This window comes from Cyprinodon tularosa, unplaced genomic scaffold (genome assembly GCF_016077235.1).
Source record: "Cyprinodon tularosa strain WSP-4 unplaced genomic scaffold, ASM1607723v1 ctg60, whole genome shotgun sequence".
Lineage (NCBI taxonomy): Eukaryota > Metazoa > Chordata > Actinopteri > Cyprinodontiformes > Cyprinodontidae > Cyprinodon > Cyprinodon tularosa.
Window position 1 is genome coordinate 1,093,392 of NW_024039341.1, and position 19,956 is coordinate 1,113,347.

Sequence of the window (19,956 nt, forward strand, 5' to 3'; positions counted from 1 at the left end):
CTGTTGGGAACTTCAGTTTTTCAGCATAGCCACATGCCTCTACTCATACTGGGAATATCGACATCTTTTAGTATCTTAGCATTTGCAGAGTACTCAAATATTGCATTCACTTGTCGCCCGCATTTACCGCATTAATGCAGATGTGAAAACCCTGGAAGGGTAAGGCAGTAGGGGGGGGTTATGTAATTCCAGCCCACTGCTAATTGGCTTGTGTTTGACTCAGCTGCATTACGTCAACATTAAGTCCCCGAGAAGATACGACCTTCTGTACTCATTTCCATGTTCTCTCCCTCCTACCCCGTCCTCCATCTCTATTTACTTGTTTAAAAGGAAGCTCGACCTCTAAAAAGCACATAAAGTGAAACGTGCTTGAAGTGTTAATCAAACCGGTTCAATTGAAAGTGTGTTTTGCACTTCAGACATAGAAGATTAAACAGATTTTTACCATAGGACTTGATCTAAGAGCTCCAAAACTGCAGCCCAAGAGAGAAAACAAATTAAGCAGACCGTAAACCCTCACATTAAAAGGTTACTGAAACTTTAACTTATGTTGAATTAAATCTTCAGTCTTATCAGGTGGTATCCCCTGTTTATGAAGAGACGGAGCTTCTTTTCACATCAATAAAAAGGGATCAAAAAGTCTGTCAACCTACAGCTATAACTGTGAAATTTGTGTGAATCTGTGTGTGACATGCAGGGTGCCAGGTGTGAAGTTTATTTCTACTTTAGTGCAGCATCGGTACAAGCACAGACAGGAAGACGAGCAGACCAGCATTTATCCTATGATTGTGGGGGGTTAGCAGGTGGGATCAGAGTAATAGCCGGGATCCTTTTATCTTTCCTTTAATCAACAATCCTGCTTCCAAAGACACACGGATATGACATCTCACCTCCATAAAATACAGGAAATCCGCTGAAAATGAGGGTGCTTGCTTTCAGCATGCAAAATGGGAGAACCAAACATGTAATCCTGTTTTACTCCAATTAGATGCCCAGATATCATCTATGGCATATGCTGATCTCTCCCGTCCATTCAAAGTTATGAGAAGAGAAGCTTTAAAGGGCTTTTAGATATCAGATATGATTTAAGAGGCAGAAGCTGAATTTCAGATTGCTGTAATTGGGACTTTAGACAGCTCCTGTCAGTGGTGTACTTACTGTAGTAAAGGTCTTAAGAAAAAGTTTTTTCTTTCTCTGGGAACTTTTCTGAGGATCACCATTTGCACATGTTAAGTGAACATGTTTATGATGATTTACTGAATAATCAGAGAGCTTTAATAATTACAACTTAAAATATTTGTCCTGCATAAATGTAGAGAATTGTCCTGTACCTTAAGATGGTTAAATCAAACATGTATTTTAATCAAAATTAGGTACACAATATAAAAAGACCTTTTCTATTCCTGTTGTCTGACTTTCGGATAGGATTATCAAAAATTATCTTCACTTGCTAAGAATAATTATAGAGAAAATTGAAGAAGTGCTGTAGCTGAGTCAGGTTTATTGGCTGTCTTGCTAACGCACACCTTCTAAGCTTCTCGCCCAAATTATTGGGTGCCTAAGAACGGGCTTTGTACAGACTTCTTCAAACCATTCATTTTGTTGTCCATATGATACATTGTAGCTAATTTGGTTTATTATTTTGGTTTTTTTTTTCCATAAAAAATGCTAATGTGCCTAAGCTTTTACTTCCTGCCTAATATTGTGAGTTGTGGCTTTGTTTTTATTATAATTTTTTATCAATTTTTTTGTATGTGATGTTCTTTCCTCATGTTGCTATCTGGTTTATGAAGGCCTCAAATTGGAGGGCTGATGACATCTGCATACCTCTCAGATGGGATGCTGTTCTTCGGCTTGTTAACCTGCCCTTTTTGCTTCCAGTAATGGTTATTTTGACCAAACACATTTAAATTTCATTAGACCATACACCACATGTCTCAAAAATGATTGCATTGGCCCCGGAATTTATTTACAAACTGTGATCTGTTTTTTATCTTGGTTTAAGGTTCATGGCTGCTTCCATTATGAATGGAAGAAAGCCATGCTGGGGAAGGACACATCATACTGTGAATAATAACTCACTACTCCAGCTTCAACCAGCATTTTAACAAACAATTTTATTTTGTTGTTATTTGTCAAAGTAAACCAAAATTAACACCTGAAACACAGAGATTTGCTCCTACTGTAATTTGTGTGATGACAGCTCATTTTAATGCTGTTGGCTTCCTAATAAGTTTTGAAACAGACTGTTGTTGGCAACTATTTTCCTAATAATTGCTGATTTATTTGTTTTTGTCATATGGTGTTTCAGAAGGACGCATTATGTTTTGGTTGTTGTTTTATATGATATTAGCCTCCATTTAACCACCTGCCAATCCATTGTCCTTCGGCAGGCTTAAGGAGCCAATAAATTGTGACCGATCCGCACTTTTAAGAGTTGTAAATTAATTTAGAAGCTTTAAAAGAGAGAGATTTAAAATCACACCTTTTTCAAACTGTTTAAAGTTATTATAAGTTTTATAATAACTTTGGTCATTCATTATCCTAGTATTTAACAAGTAGAAATCTTTAGTAGGGTAGTCTTAATTTACATAAAAAAATTGTAATGTTAAACTTATGGAAAACATTAATGTTATGGGTAAGTTTTTTTTGTCTTCTTCTATCTGACTTTTTCTAGAAAGACGGGGTTTACTGTACAGTTTCATCAATTCATACGCAGCATAAGGCTCCTTTGTAACTGCTTTGACAACCAATGAGTCAAAGTAATTTACTGGAAACTACTTATAGTGTAATGTTGGTATATGAGTCTGGTTACTAATATCTACCAGCAGAACTCACATTTCAAATGTCAGCTGGCCCATTGGGAGGTTACCATAGGTAGAAAGATTGTTTCAATACAAACCTACAAAGAAAAATATGTTTACACCCACTTATCCTTGAAGGATCATTGATTCCTATCTGTGTGTGATAAACAACAACAAAACCATGATTCTTTTCAAGCTTTTTTGTATTCATGTATTTATTGAGCATCAGTACAAGTCAGAATATAGTTATCAGTTATTTTATCTTACAGGTTAAATTAAGCTGTTTCATGTCAGAGTGCAGTGACTTTGCCACCTTTTTAAGGGGACAGACAGATCATGTTTTTTTTTTTTTTTTACTGTGTGTTTTTGTTTCCTTGGTCACTAAAAGCTTTACTTCTCTAAATGGTGTGACTTTTTTCGGTCACGTGATTTCCTCTGTCTTTGCTTGTCTGTCATCTGTGGAGTTTGAGGTTTCTTGTCTTCTCCCAAGCCGCTCTCTATGTGCGTTGTTGTTGGTTTGCGGACTGTGAGGTTGGTGCACACATCTCGCAGCAGCTGCCGTTCTCCCAGCTGCACCTGTTCCTGCCTCATCACCAAGGCGTTGATGGACTCTATGCCTTACAAGGTCCCACCCTGACACAGGCGGTCTGCCCCAGCAGGGCTCTAACTGACACAAAAACACAGCTCTCACACACACTCATGTGCCATGTGGTGTAAACCCAGGCTTATATTTATCCCAAACTGTCACCCACTTAAACTCTAAGAGTTTTAAGAGGAAATCATTGATACGAAGGTTTTAATCTGTTTCTTGATACTAAAAGACATTAAACAGCAGCTGTGCTTTTCTTTATTATTTCCCATCTGTTAACACAGTAATAAACTACTTCCAGGATACTCTGAATTTTTGCAACTTGGAAAACCATAACCTCTTTGTTTTAAGAATACACACAGAAGACTGACTTTTTTTTTTTACTCTATTAGAGCTCCACCTTTGAGGTAAATTTCTGAAATAGCTCAAGTTTGGAGGCCAAAATGAAAGTCCGACCTGGCATGGGAGGAAGAAGTATGTGAGCACTTAGTGTAGGAGGCCCATAAAAATGAGTTATCTGCCCATGTCTGTAACATTAAGAGGAATTTGTTAATAGAAGAAAATGGGAGGCTGACCCACTCCTTAGCTTTTACCATAAAAACAATGTTACCAATTCCTATTTAAAGGAAGTAAAAATGCATTGTGCTACTGATACCTTCTTCATATGAGTTAATGGATAGTCTATGGCTTCAAACCAGGATATCCTAGGCTTTCTAGCTAAAAGATAAGCTTCTAAAACGTGTTTTGTCTCAGTTCCAACTGAATGCACATCTGAATACATTTTTTATTAGCATAAATTTAACTGGGCAGAACTGTTCAAACAAAAAAAGGACAGACAACTATTCACAGCATAAAAAGAACTACAACAAGACACGCTTTCCAAAAAAGGGAACAAATGATAAATCACAACATGGAAAAACTGTGTTGAAAAACTCAGAGCAAAGAGAAATATTGAAGAAACTGCAGCAATATCATGGGGAGCTGAGTGAACTTCAGCATGGGGTAATCAGAAAAGCATGATGCAACTTCCAGTATTTAATGCTTTCGACTGATCAGCAGCTCCTTTGGAATACTTAGAATGATTTTTTATCATCTATAAATAGTTGATGAACAATTGCGAAAAACCTCAAAGGAGGCTTGAACTGCGCTGGGGATGTTATTTTACCAAACTAGAAAGTTTTTTTTAAATAATTGTCGAAGTTACTATAAGAAACCCAGTCTTATCCTGCTCTAAAAACATTCCAAAAGACACAAAGTCTCAAAGAAGTATTCATACCCTCTTACATTTTTCATAGCTCTTGACAACCCAAACCAATATTTTATTTGAATTTCACATCTCAGAACAAAAAAAGGAGCATTTTGGAAGTTAAAGGAAATAATGCATGGTTTATAGTTCTTCTTACCAACATGAATCTGAAATGTGTGGTCTGTAAATACGTTTCCCCTATACCAATATATAATAATCTGTATATTTACCTTTTGAAGTCACTGTAATAGTAAATACAGCCAACCTGTGCAGTATCAAATCTCAGTATACCGTAATACAAAGGCACGTATGACTTAATATTAAAGCCAGTTCTCATTTTCCTCATTCTAAAACATTCGCCACCACCTTTTTTTTTTTTTTTTTTAACACTATTCCATTAGATCACATTTAAACTTGTGGTAAACATAATTTAAAAACATTTAAGGACTGTAAATACATCTACAAGTCCCTCTATAATGCAAGAGGAAAGTTGCTTATGCATAGCTTGATTACGTCATACTGTAGGGCCCTCATGACATTGAAGCAGTGTCTCCTAGTGTTGTTTGCTTTGCCAACTTTTAAACCCACTAATCCTGTCTGAGTTTTGGACCACACATATACACACACACACTCACACATCCACACGCCGTCACACACAAACACCTACTGACATTCATCGTTCATCAGGTATCACATTGTGTGCGTGCTGTCCCTCACCATGTGTGGCTCATAGTAATCTTATGTACACTTCCTGTGGCAGTGTTTATGCAGGGTCTTATGATCCATCACTGTAATATATGCCCTCTGAAGTCTAAGTCCCTGCTCCAGGACCCCTAGCTGTATCATGCAGAGGTTTACAATGCTCCCAGTTAACCAGATCATCCATCACTTTTCATAAAAGCTGTGTTTGGGTTCGCCTGGGAGACGAGCAGGTGATATCAATAAAATAAAGAGAATATGGTGGCTTCACAAACGCTGTGACTGTCATGCAGCACACTGTTTCTTTCCAGCCCCTTTCTTCTTTAGTTTACTGTAAGGCTGACTTGCAAATCCTTAGCCTCTGTTGTAAATAAGACGCTTGAGAACAGGGTATTAAAAGATGCTCTTTGAGATTGGATGATAAAAGAAGGCTCCCAGTATGATGTCCGGAATACAACAGTAGGTGAGGCGAAAACAAGAAGGGAAAAAGAGGACAAGAGAACGGGAGCATCCAGCTGGCTCTGTTCATAATGAGAGGCACCCTCTTCTGTGTGTGTGGGGGTGAGTGTGTGTGTGTGTGTGTGTGTGAGAGAGGAAAAATAGATAGCAAGGCAGCAGAGAGACAAGGCAGACAGGAGGGTTTTAAAGTTGGTTTCACATTAACTTTTCAGTAGATGTGGGACTGACACAACCCTCTGGGTCTCCACTCTGCTCCTGCTGCAGACTTTGGATGCTTTTCCACACACATTGTACTTAGCAAGAGCTTTTTTAGAGGGCTTAGGACGCTCATAAATATCCCATGCATTATAGATGTACTGTAAGACTGTGTATGTGTATGTTTACATTTGATTTGGGTGTGTACAGGTCACAGTCTGACCATCTTGTTCCCATCTGTCTCTCTAGCCGGTCAAACACACCTCACACACACTTTCCCTCTCTTTGGCAAAATCCGATTATAAGGTCTGCATCAGCTAACGAGGCCCCTCTCTCACCCACCCCTCTGTACCCTCCACTAACCCCCACTGCTTCTCATTTCTTTCTCTCTCAGTCACACACAAACTGAGTCATCAGCCTGTTTCTGTAAATACACAAATACTGGAACACACAGCCACATGCTGCTTCAGGCTCGGATTGGATGGAGGATTCCCTAATTATTCTTTAATTGCCCGTCTCTGTCTGTCCAGCTGCCCTGTGTGCATAAAACAGAGAGCGACGGCCTGATTGATCACTCTGGACTCAACATATTGAGAATGACACCAAAAGATGCACCCGACAGGGAGAAAAAAAGCAAGGGGGAAACAGGAAATAAAATCAATGGGCAGCGATTTTGGCAAAAGAAGCAGGATGTGGTGCAGATGGACTCTGTTGATTTATATTTTCATGCCTTATTATTCCCTCCTACCAAACGTCAGAACAACCTAATCATTAGTGGAGTTTTTCCCCCTGTGAATTATGCAAACAGTCTAACACTTAATTTCCTCTTTCTTAACAGCTTTACACCATTACTCAGAAAAATAAAAAATAATGGCTTTAACAGTTCTGAAAGTGAGAGTAAAGGATTTGTTGTTTTGCTATTTGCACCTGTATTTAAAACATGTAATTAATGTGTGATGCAAGAATGAGACAAAGATGTTACTATTTTTCCTCCACAGTTGAAATGGAACAGCTTGCTTATTGTGAACTGCATTTCTACAAATGAACTGTCAGATGACGCAATACAAATTTTATCAAATAATCTATTATAATCTGTAAAGCAGCTTTACCTTTGCTTTGGAAAATACTGCATCTACCTTTTTTTCTCTGTGAGTTATTTTTATCGGAGGAGTCTTATTTCCCCTTATTGCATCAATTCTTTCAATTTTTCTGCTAGTCCTTTATTTATTTAAGATACTTTCAATTCATTCTGCTCACATGGAAGCAGTAAAGCCTAAAGCACAAAAACGTCAGAACAAAGTGTCCCAGTCTAAGTTCTCTGAGATGGCTTAAGCACCAGTGAGGGATAAAAGAAAATGTCTTTTGCTGGCAAGGTTGAGCAGTATCCAGTCTTTTAGTCACTATGGTTTGTACAAATGCTTATTAAGGTGTGTTTGTTATTTTCTCACTGTGTGTAAATTAGAATTTTTTATTTATTGAGAAATTTGTAACTTTGTTTAAAAATGCAAGTCGATCCAATTTCTTTGATTTCTCAGTACATGTTTAGGTAGTGATACAGCAATAAAAATGTTATCAAATTTTTGACCTGCCCCTGTGAATTTTAGAATAACCCTAACTTCTTTAAATCCTCTAATGTAGGAAGATATAGGAACAGTGTTCCAAGGATTTTTGCCACCCATCCTGCTTTGACAGCCCTTTAAATATTTGCATTTGATGCAGAGGCAACACCCTGCTAAAATAAGGATTGCTTATTTTTTAATTACACTTTAGATTTAGCTATCACAGCTATCACATCTAGCTTAACCAAAATCACAGCGTTTTTATATTTTACAAAAAGTTCATACTTACCATGAATGTCAAAAATGTTGCCTACATTTGTAAAACCTCATAAATCTTGACAGACAGAGTTTTTTCTTAATAAAATGAAATAATGTGACTTTGATATACTTGGCTCATCCTTCCTTGTCCATGCTGAAAGTCCTGCTGTCTCTAACTTTCTTGCAAACCGTAGGAGTAATATACATAAATGGAAAATGTATAGGATAGTCTTTCCCTTTAAACAACTTCTTAAATCCTTCCTGCCTCATTTTCCTAACTGTAAAAACGGCCTGCTATAACTCAATACTCAATAGCAACATGCACATATAGTAGTGGAGTGTTGTTGGTGTGACCAATAGAAGCCGGTGAAAAAATAAAGATTTCAACTATAAAGAAATAAAGATGGGGACTTTTTACATACAGGTCATTCAACTAATCGTGCAATAAAATTAGCCGATTCCAGCTGATTTTATCCCACCTAAAGATTTTTTTTTTGTCTTTCAGGTCTAGGCTGTTGAGACAAAAGAGTTCTAAGCTCTAAGGCCTAATCAGATAGTTTTTTTTACAGTCAGTTGTAGGTCAGCAGGTGTTACATTGCACTTCCATGGGCAGCTCTTCTACTAATTTTTATATTTTGTCCAACTGTCTCTTCTAGACTGTTTGCGATTAAAATACACTAGGTAGCAATATTGTCTTCTGCCATGTGCACTTTTCTTTTTCTGTTGTTTTATTTCATTATTTTTTTTACATTAGCTAATGCTGAAGAGAAAATACACCAGAGCTATACAGAAAGTATACTTGACTATTACAAATGCAACTGTACAATTTGAACTTGTATGTCCACCTTGTGCATTAATTAAAGGAGAAAATTTTAAAATATATAGTTAGATATTTTCTGTTTTTGTATAGACTGAGGTAGGATCAAATGTAAAATTGTCATTCCATGTAGGACAACTTTCAGCAAATAAAATACAACATGAAAACTGCTTTAAAAACAAAAGTTAAAGTTGTTAATTTTGAATAACGAGTTTCTCTCTTTAGGTGAAACCCAGAGCAAAGAAAGCCATAAGCCCAATTATCTCACCAAGTAAAGAGTTAAACTTTTTGTCTGTGTGCCAGAAAGTCAATTGTTTTAATGTTGTGTATGTGACAATGTGTATTTTTCCCATGTAGCACTCAGAGGGACACTTAAACCCTTAGGGATTTTGCAAAGCTCTGGGCTTCATTTACTCAAACATTCCTGTTCGTTTAGTTGGATGGCCAGCTGTTTGTTTTGGCGTAAAAAGAAAGAATATTTTTTGCATCTTTTCCCCTTCCCAAACATAGTCCGTTAGTATCACAGAAGACTTTAGAAGGAATAATTTTTTAAGAGTGAAAAAATAGGGAATCTGGATTAAAAGTATAGACTAGGGAAGTAATAAGAATAATCAAGCTAAGTTAGTTAGAGATTGAAATGTTGGAGTGACATAGGATAATTTCTTCAAATGTCAACATATCACTGATCTGACCAGCTTTGTTGTTTGTGAATTGCAGCCTTTAACTAAACTGGGATGTGTATTTGTAATAACCTCAGTTAAAATAGAGTTGACTATGGACACCACACCCTATTATCTCCTCCCATTTGTTTTTACACCCTGAGTCTTCCTTCCCATTCTCTCAGACTGATAACAAGACATCCACCACTCAGCTCCTATCATCTCTCTGTTGTCATTTTCTGAAAACTCTCTTTCATCTTCCTCATCTCCATTTCTCTCCCTTCTTAATAAAACTACCCTGTCAAACAGCTACGGTTCCCAGAAGTCTATATTCTCTCCACTCTTGGCAGATTTTCACAACCAATAAATTATTCAGAAGTGGATTTTGTAGTCTAGAAATTGATGCCATGATTAATTTATGTGATCATACAGAATATATGGTCTATCTATTTTATTAGCTGTGCCTGCAGTTTAAACATTAACTGATATTTTCTTGTTTTTTTTTTTATATGGGTGTTTTTGCAGTATTTCAGATGAGCTACTTTGCTGGAATTAATTAAACAGGATTTACTTCCGAAAAACTTCTGAAATATAGCTTGATTTAACATCAAACTTTAAAAATGCTATCAGTTTCCTTCAGCTTTATGTCAGCCATTCAAAATACTTGCAAACTCATGAATTGTGTTTGCAGGAATATATCCTAATTTCTTCCTGCAGATCTCCATAATAACATGTTAACCTGTTTCTCATTTGTCTGTTTGGAGAATAGGTTAGTTCTATAGGTGTATATACCAGAAGTTTAGAAAGCTATAGTGTTTTCTGTCCCTGGAGAAACTTGCTAAGGCCCACTCTGTTCGTCAGCTGCAGAGTCTTGCATAGAAATCTAGGACACTGCGTGCATCCTAATGTCAGTTGAAATGGGAACACACTACTCCCAAGGGTTACATCTCTTCTCCCGGGGTACCTTAACAGTGTGGATGTTCTTTTCCATGTTTTCTCTATTTGTAGATAATAGCTCTCGTGGTCCTCTGTAGATAATAGCTCTCAGTGTTTTTCATTTCCTAAAGGCTTAGGAATGGCATTGTGACTGTATCCTAACTGATAGATGTCCATGCCTTTTTTGTTTTTCTTTTTTTTTTTGAAGATCATTAAATCACGGTATGATCGGTTGCTATTTGAGAATCTCTCTTTACTTTATGTTGTCAAACGGGTTCTGTTTTACATTAATCTTTGAATATGATGTACAGTCAATAAAAAACTAGGTACGCTGTCAGTGGTTAGTGAAATTTTACTCAACTTTCCAAATAGTATGATTTTGATAAAACTGAATGATGCTCTGACATGACTATTTATTTTTCTATTAGTCTGATACAATATTGTATTCATGAATGTGTTGTTTTCATGGGCTTAGTGGAAAACCCTTATCTTAAACACAAAAAAAGAGTATCAAATTGTGTGAAACTGATCTGTATGATGTATTTTACTGAGTGTATTGAGTTATTACATGTATTATTTTGAGCTTTATATCTTTATGTATGTGGGGGCAGTTTTTTAATCTTTTTTTTGTTTGTTTTTTTCCAGTTTGCAGTGGAGTTATAAATGTTGAAGTAAACCCCAAGGTGGAGGTGAATGGAGGGGAAACAGCCAAACTGCCCTGTCGCTTTTCTGGTACAAACTTAAACGATGTTATTGTTCAGTGGTTCATGGTAAGTAGATTTTCCATTAAATCATATAATGATCTTCAGTTGAAGATTCTAAAGAGAAAAACACATTATCAAAAATTCTCCAAATTTTTAATTTAGGAGAAAGATGGACAAAGAACACGAGTGGCTTATCGTACAAAGCTTGGAGCGGAATCGATTGATCCTGATACTCCCATTTCGAAACGAGCCAGTTTTTCTGGGGACCTTACCTTGACCATCAAGTCTGTAAAAATCTCTGACCAGCTTACCTACTACTGCGAAGTCAATGCTGGAAAGGAAGCTAATGAAAATGCCACTAGGCTTGAAGTGTTTGGTACGTAGACCATTGCTCTTTGATCTCCTATATTTTGCACATCAGAAACACACAAAATTTGTCTTTCATGTCAAAATGAATTTATCCCTTGAGATGTTTGTGTCACTTTCAAAAAGGCTTCAAGAATGTTATCTGTCATCTCATTAAATATTTTTGAATATTTTTCTGTATAAATAAGCTCAGTCACATTGAATGCTTGTTGAGTTGATATCACAAATGTATGCATTAACAAAACACTTAATTCTCTTAAATGCAATAGAATGATATTTGTTGCAATAGTCTGCAGCTTTCAAGAACAAAAATATAAACACATTGTTTTTTTTTATGTATTAAAGAGTCTTTAGGTTTCTCTGATCCCTAAGGCTACCAGAATCCTTTGACATGTTCCTCAGAGGTCAATTAACCACAATTTGTGACTGCAGGCATAATTGATAAATAGTTCAATCATACTTGTCAGGTCTCATATATCGCTTCCTAATACAAGTCAAAATGCATCACCATCATCCAGATGGCTGACCCTGGTCCACGCTGGTGTTTTCTTTCACTTCTCATGATACTTGCATCTTGTATCAGACTCTCAGTTTTTACTTGCAGGAGAGATTTTCATTCTACTAACAAAAAAAGCATGCTGTCATGCAGCTTTTTAATAAAGGGAAATTGTAATGAATTCTCTCTATGCATACTATCAGAATAAGTAGTTATGTCATTTTCAACCACAGTTTTTCAGTTTGGCATTGGATATGAGATTATGGGAGTGTAATAATGCTCCAACCCAGGATTTTTTAATTTAAATCTAAATGCGGAGTTGATGTTTATTTATTCATATTTTGCCGTGCTTTGTTTGATCTGATCCAAAGTCAGATCAAATCTCGACACTAGTGCCTGCTCTGTGCACTCTCATGTCAGTCAAACTGGCTCTAGATCTATTCTATGCATTCTGTTGAAAAATGGAAGCCCATGAAACCGCGGACCCTTCATGTCTAATTTGATCACTCAAATTGAAAACTCTTTACTCGGGCTGCTGAAGAAGCACTATCAACCAGCGAAAGGGAAGTGTAGTAATATGAACTTTGTATGTAGCAAAACCCAGGCTGAAGTTAGCAGTAAAACTTGAATGCAGACCCGTCCCAGTTAGTTATATTTATCCCTGCAAGAAATTAGATTAAGGTAGGTGTCATGAACCTTGTGCTGCAAGCTCTATTGTCCCAAGATCTGAGTTTTCACTCTCACAACAAATCCATCTTAAAAGACTCTTGCTAATACGTCCCTCTCGTAACAAACATTGGGTCTGTCCAATGACATGCCAACAATGTTTTTTTTAAGTTCCTCACTAAAACAGAGGGTGGCAGCAGTGACTATTGACAGCCTAAACATCGGACTCAAAAGTTCAGGAGGTATTCTATTGAATAAAATAAAAAATGCAAGACAATGGAATATTGTTGGTTTGTAGCAGGTTGAATAGAAAACTTACTTTTTAGCAGAGGTGTCTCTCATGCCAAATTTGGTAATGATCCAAATTTGTCAAATAGGTTCAATCTGCTTTGATTTTTTTTCTGCATTCAGTTTCAGGGTTTTTTACTGGTAAACATTCTGATACTTTTGCAAAGTTTTAATTTAGCTAAAATAAAGAAAATTTTATGCAAATGCTGCTTCAACAACAAGTTAATACAATTAGATAAATAGAAAATTGGTTCAGCTTGAAGTAAGCTTTTGAGTAGAGGTTGATCATTAAAAAAACAAACATATTTTAAGTTGGTAGTTTTAAACCTTCATGTTCACTGTTCCTCTGGGAAGATTAAATATATTTTTTTTCCTTCTCTTACTAAATGGTGTTAATTTACAAGATATCATAACAACCATGAAACAGAATTGAAGCCCCTATATTTTGCTGGAACCGTTAGTTTATATGTAGCAGGGCAGAGATGATGAGACAAGTCCCACTCTTATTGTCCAGATTATAAACAGTTCTAGAGGAAATTTGAAACTGCATACAACAGAAAAACAACTCCCAGTTTTCCTTTCATTTGGCCTGCCACTTTGTTTGGAGAACACTTAAGAGAATAGAGGCCCTTCACCATGGAGCTGAAGAAGACAGAAGCTCCCTCTGGAGGTCTTAGTCTCTAAAACACTACAACAAAACACTGGGTTAGGTTAAGGTGCGAAGGACAAAGAACCGATTAGAATCGTAGCTCTCAGTGAAACATTGAAAAAAGGGAAGAAACACCCATTTACTGTTTATTTTCATGCCCAGTTGGCAGCTGCAGGAGAAGATAAGATGATTTTGAACAACTGAGCTTGGGAATAAGGCAGAGAAACAAAAGGGAACACACCTGTGGCTAAATGTGAATGTTTATATGAAACATGGAATAGAAAATGTGAACCTTTAACACTTAAACCGTTGTCTGTCATAAGAAGCAGGTCACTAAGGAAGTTATTTACTACAAGATGTGATTAGGGCATTTTCTTGAATTGCAAAATGTGAAAAGTCAGTGAGTGTATTTGCTTACAGTAGCATTGCTTAATACTTAATATTTTTTCCCCCTGAGCAGTTACTCCCCAGAAGCCAGAAATCAAAAAACCCTCTTCTCAGGCCATCTCAGTGAATCAAGGCAGTAGCTCAGAGGTTTGTATTTCTTTAATGTGTTGCTTGTTTGATTTGGAGATGTACCTTTTATGTTATCCTGTTTTTTTTATTTAATAAAACTTTGCCCTGTTGAAAATGTATATCGTTGACCTGAGTGATGTCAGGATGTAAACAGTTTTTTACTAATTCCATACACAAAAAAAGACACACGAGAGCACATTTTGAAGAGTCTTGACCTCATTATCAATGAGGTGAATAAATATGACTAGTTTTCCTTAACCACAGGAGCTTTTTCCACTGACAGATCAGTCTGGTTTTGGACCCAAATGCAATTTTATCTAGACTTGAGCTAGCTAACAGATACTAATAGAAAACTGTGTTTTATCTTTCAGACTATTTTTTACATTTTACTTTAGGCATTTCCACACTGCCCAGATTTTATGGCTTCAGTTGCCTTATGGCAGCTTTTAATTGAGGGCAAAGAAGGCTCCACTAGATTATGCTTGGGCTTAGGTCACTGACACACACACACACACACACACCCATAGACAGAGAATTCATCAAGAAGAAGACAAAGGGCTAGTTTTCCAAGTTATACTGTTAATGAGCTTTTATGGTTAATTTCATAGCTGTCTTGGAGAAAAAAAGGATAGAAAAGGATAGCCTGTTAGATAGGCTGCCTTAGTCTTCTAAAAAGTCTAGGAAGGTATGAGTAAAAATAAAGCTGAGTCTGGATAATGGTTGCTCTTCCTTATTTAACATTATTTTTGTTGTGTTTGCCACATCTTGTGCATATACTAAAATCGAATCCATTGAATGCAAATTAATAAAAAAAAAAAGTTAGGAATTGTTCAGTGTAGGTCACTGGACATTTATGACAAATCACAGAGTGGTGTAAATGTAAAAATTAGTATTATCTATATGAGTCCAGATGCCTCAAAATCAGTCAAACAACATTTAAATTAGACTTAATGACTTATATATTACTAAAGAGTCTAAGTGAGCTTTTCTTTATGAATTGTAAAACTGACAGACCTGTATGTTATCAAACAATTTCAAGGTTAATATTTGAAAGAGTTTTAAAATTGCAGCACAAAATAGATTTATAAGTGTAGGAAAAGGCTTGTGGTGATAAATATGTAGTAAACCTTCAAAGTCTAGCTCTTTGTAATAGGTTTTAGAATAAAGATCAGACACAACTCAGTACTTTTGAATGGCCTTTTACAGCTTCTGTGCATCCTCAAGCTTTGCTTTCGATCTGTTTAAATACCAGCCCTTGAGCGTGGGGCCTTTTCTTATTGGAAAAAGATCAGATTTTCACATTTCAAACAGTCTCTCATCAGTCATAGTTGGACAAGCTTGAAAAACTACAAAATCTAATCAGTAGTTAATGTCCTAGTTCAGTTCTAGTGCATTCCTATTTTAGTTTTATCATAAATTATTTGTGCTTTCTGTTTTTTCCACTTGAATCAGATCGGCACCTGCAACACAATGAATGGATTCCCTGCTCCAAGGATCATCTGGTTCAAAGACGATAAGCCTCTCCCCGAGGTCAAGAATTCATCCGAGAGTATGTTTCCTAGTTATAATAGGGCTTGGTACTGCTTTTTAAACAGTTTTCTATTCATTTGATAATATGTTGTTGTGTCCTCTGACAGACACCTACATGGTTCCCTCTACGGTGAAAGAGGCTTCGGGTCTGTACACCATAAAGAGCATCCTGTATATGAAGCCCACAAAGGCTGACAAGGACTCTAAGTTTCATTGTACTGTGGAATACAGCTTGGCTGGATCACAGAACAAGAACCTCCAGATGACCTCCGACCCTATGAAAATTGAACTTCACTGTGAGTGAGATCAAAACGGTTGGGTGATTACAGAATGTAGCTTTACGGTTTACCTAAAATATTGCACATGAATCAGAACCTAAAGACACAGAAAAAACTGAACAAATATGAAATCTTGAATGCATTCCTCCTGTTAGGTATAGCATAACAGTGCAGATTTAACTACTACAGCATCATTTTTTACCTCTTCCACATTTGCTTCTCCTCTTCTAGATCCTTCTGAAAAAACAATGATCGGTCTTTTAAATGCTACAAAGGTGAAAGAGGGGGATGATGTCACTATAAAATGCGAGACCGATGGAAACCCACAGCCATTAATAGAGATTTCTAAAGACGTAAGTGACATGTTTTACATACAAACATAATGTGATGTTTGGCATTTTTTATCAGCAAGCATTCACATGTCTTATTCCATTTACAGGGAAAAATCATCGGTAACAATGGTCTGCTGACACTGAAATCTGTCAAACGTACTGATTCTGGTAAATACATGTGCAAAGCTACAGACTTTGATCAGTTGGACTTAGACCTAGAAGCTGAAATGGACCTCGTTGTCAACTGTGAGTAAGAAACAGGCACACACCCATCCCCTAACCCCACCTAACCTGCCCTCAGTTGTAGGTCAAACACCCAATATCTCTCTATCTCTTGCAGGGCCTTTCTATTGAGTTCCCTTCATTTCTAACATATTTCTACAGCCTACCCTTACCCTTACCTAACCAGCATGGGTTCATCACCACAACCTAAACTCAATTCACACCTTAGTCCTAAAAGTGTTCCCTGACCCTAAAACAACAATTTGTTTCGTGGGGTCCAGGCATCAGGTCCCACAGATTCGCTTATTCCAAAAAATGGGCCCCAAAATTTATCAGATACAAGAACCCACACATGTTGTGTCACACTATCATTATTGTGACTTTCCATTCACTTCTGTTCGTATTGTAAATGTAAATGAAATGTAAATCCTTATATGTGCCACAATGAGGAAATCCACTCTCTGCATTTTAACCCATTCTCTTGGGGAGCAGTAGGCTACCATTGTGTGACACCCGGGGAGCAATCAGGGGTTAAGAGTTTTGCTCAGCAACCCAGAGTGCTGGCTGTGGTTATTGAACCGGGTACTTGCAAACCTTCTCAGAGCGCTCTGCTCTAACCACTAAGCCAGCACTCCCCCCATATTGCATTTATTACTAACCATTACCAACACATACCTAGCCCTTAAGCTCTGAACACACCAAACATGATTTTGCCTTCGATTACCGAGGTCATGGCAATTAGCGCTCATGGATTCAATTCAATTTCAATTCAGTTTATTTATATAGCGCCAAATTCACAACACATGTCATCTCAAGGCACTTTACAGTTCAACCAGATCATACAGTCAAATTGATACAAAGTTTTCTATCTAAGGAAAACCAGCTGATTGCATTGACTCATTGACTCAAATACAATCCCTCACACTAAGCATGCTTGTAGCGACAGTGGAGAGGAAAAACTCCCTTTTAACAGGAAGAAACCTCCAGCAGAACCAGGCTCAGTGTGAGCGGCCATCTGCCGAGGCCGACTGGGGTTCAAGGAGACGGAAGCAGAGATACAAAAAGCAGCTGTAAAAGGCGGCCCCATCCATGAAACACACAGCCAGGCAGACGAGCTCCGAGCCAGGAGACTGATCACACATGACACAATTTTTTGCAAGGGTCTTGCAAAGCATAGAGAGGAACATTACAAAGTAAAACACATCCGTTTTGATGGAAAATTAAAAAATAAGATCTGTCGATTGCGAAGGATAGCAGTCAGGGTGTACAGCACGCAAGGAAGGCTTGGGCTTAAACAATCAATAAAACATGAAAAAAAAAAGAGTACTTTAACCATAATAGGAGCAAAATAAAAAGACTTCAACTAACTCTACATGTTGCTCTGTGAAAATAAACCTTGACTCCCTCACTCTGGACCTGAACCATGCCACAGTTATTTTTTTGTGTGCTTTTTCTTTAAACCTAATTCCCATTATATTTTGTATGTATCAAAGTCCTCCTGTTCTTGTTTAAGAAAATGCTGGGCAGGCTGGTCATGAATTGAGGCTTTGATTTGTAGTGGCGCTGGCTAGTCTTCTTTTTTTTTTTTGTAAATTATCTCATCCCGTCAAATGTGGGACATTGTTTTAATTTGAGGAGTACAGATTCAAAAGGGGGGGGGGGAGAAGCATAGATCAGGATGTGATACCCTATCGTATCGAAGGTTTAAGTTGGATGCAACCAGTGTCACCAGGCTTAAATCTAACCTAAACTAATTGCTCACATTAATCCTTAACCGGACCCCCACCCCAAGGAGAGAACTTTTCCTCATGGGGACCAGTTGCCGGTACAAGTACCTTTAAGTCCTAAATATGTAGCATATTTCTAAAAAATTGTCCCCACAGGGTAACAAAAACATGGCTACAAACATGCACACAGACACCCATAAAATGCAGTATGAATAACTGACTGTTTATGGAATTTCACGTTCACAATAAATCCTTTGTTTTATTATTATTTTTTTTTATCTAAGTCTTAAATTCTGAAATAAAAAGGTTAGCATGAAATTAATTCTAATGGAATCCATTCAGGGGGGAAATAACTGCTCAACTTTTTCACAGTTCATCTGCTTCTTTAATGCTGTCCAGACTATAGTGTCTAATTTGATCTTATCAAACCCATTAAGCATTGATAACCTTGACAAAGTCTAAACTTAGGCTTTAGATTTGAATTCAGAGTGAGCGTAAGATTCAATATTCAGTTATGTACTGGGATTCCTCAAGTCTTATTACATGGCTGTTAAATGGATGAGTGGCTGTTTGATTTTCAGATTTCTCCTTACCTCTTCTATAGTAAGTCTGAGGCCTCCATGTGTCTCCATCCATGTTGCTCAGGGGCTGTCTGTTTTCTTTTCTTCAGATCTTGAGCCGATAAGTGTGACTCCCGCTGGGAATCAAGTCGTCATGTTGGGAGAGAAGAAGGAGTGGCAGTGTAAGACCAAGGCATCTGAAGCTCACACTGTTCAATGGAAAAAGGTAAATTGAATGACTTTTATTTTTTTGATGAAGGAAATACAAAATATTTTTTATGTCACTGTTTTTTTAGAACTTTGGATAGTCAAAGAGCCAGATGTTTTTCAGAAGACTGAAAAATGATAAAAATCTTTTTTCTTTTTTTTTTTATTACAGAAGCTGTTGCATATTGAATACCTGAATATATATACATTGGATAAATAATCCTAAGATCTCAGTTTACTGTTTTCATATGTTATATATTTTTATCCAGAAAACAATAGAAACACATTGTGTTCAAAATATTACTTCTTTCTAACATTTTGTTTTTATTTATATTCAGTTTTAAATACCAACAATTATTTTTATTTGCTGTGCCAAAATACTACATTCTTTTTATCCCTACAGTGTTCCTTGTTGTTGTGTGAAATGCTCCTGCAGAAGTATGTCTGTTGTTTCAGTTGTGTTATCTCTTGTTTTGTCTTCTGAAGTGTCATAGAACCTGTGTTGTGAATACATTGTTCTAAATTAGAAGGATTCCTATGAGAAGAAGAGGAGAAGAATTTCAAATGAAAGGTTTATCACTGAGGATGATCCGTTATCACTACACTGTCAAAGAGTGTGTGAAGATTCCTCCCCTGCTTTCCCAGCACACCACCAAGCCTTCCAACTCAATATTTTGTGTGCTGCTCTGATCTAGATTTTAACAGAGAAGGCAGAATAGAAAGAATGAAAAGGATCATAGTTGCAGGCCAGCTAGTTTAATTACAGCGTTTCTCTGTTCCTCAGGGATCCACTGTGCTCTCTCAAGATGGCATCCTATCCATTGAAAGTGCTACATATGATAAAGCTGGAGAGTACGTGTGTATTGGAGCCGTTCCAGACGTCCCGGGGCTGACAGCTGAGGCCAGTGTAAACCTGACTGTGAAAGGTAATGTTATCAAAGGATCTATAAATATTCATCCAAACTTTGCCCATTCAGTCTGAGATAAAGTAGAAAACTGTCTTGTTGAATCAGCAGTCTGTTACACCCATTCCATCCATCCATCCATCCATCCATCCATCCATCCATCCATCCATCCATCCATCCATCCATTCATTAGTTTTACCCTCCTCCTATGTATAAAGATGGGATAGTCAACTCTACAGAATAAACTAATTTTAACTACTTTCAGACTGGATCTGGTTATTCTCCAAGG

The 19,956-nt window shown here is 37.1% G+C and overlaps 1 protein-coding gene across 6 annotated transcripts in view; it reads left to right on the forward strand.

The window, feature by feature from the left end:
• bcam (basal cell adhesion molecule (Lutheran blood group)) overlaps window positions 1-19,956 on the forward strand; it is a 72,941-nt gene that overhangs the window by 39,704 nt on the left and 13,281 nt on the right. For all 6 annotated transcript variants that reach the window (XM_038307117.1, XM_038307118.1, XM_038307120.1 and 3 more), the window contains exons 2-10: window positions 10,867-10,991; window positions 11,088-11,301; window positions 13,851-13,924; window positions 15,359-15,455; window positions 15,544-15,732; window positions 15,946-16,067; window positions 16,154-16,292; window positions 18,666-18,781; window positions 19,547-19,688. In XM_038307117.1, coding sequence (XP_038163045.1) covers window positions 10,867-10,991; window positions 11,088-11,301; window positions 13,851-13,924; window positions 15,359-15,455; window positions 15,544-15,732; window positions 15,946-16,067; window positions 16,154-16,292; window positions 18,666-18,781; window positions 19,547-19,688 — 1,218 coding nt within the window. The remainder of the gene's footprint in view (window positions 1-10,866; window positions 10,992-11,087; window positions 11,302-13,850; window positions 13,925-15,358; window positions 15,456-15,543; window positions 15,733-15,945; window positions 16,068-16,153; window positions 16,293-18,665; window positions 18,782-19,546; window positions 19,689-19,956) is intronic.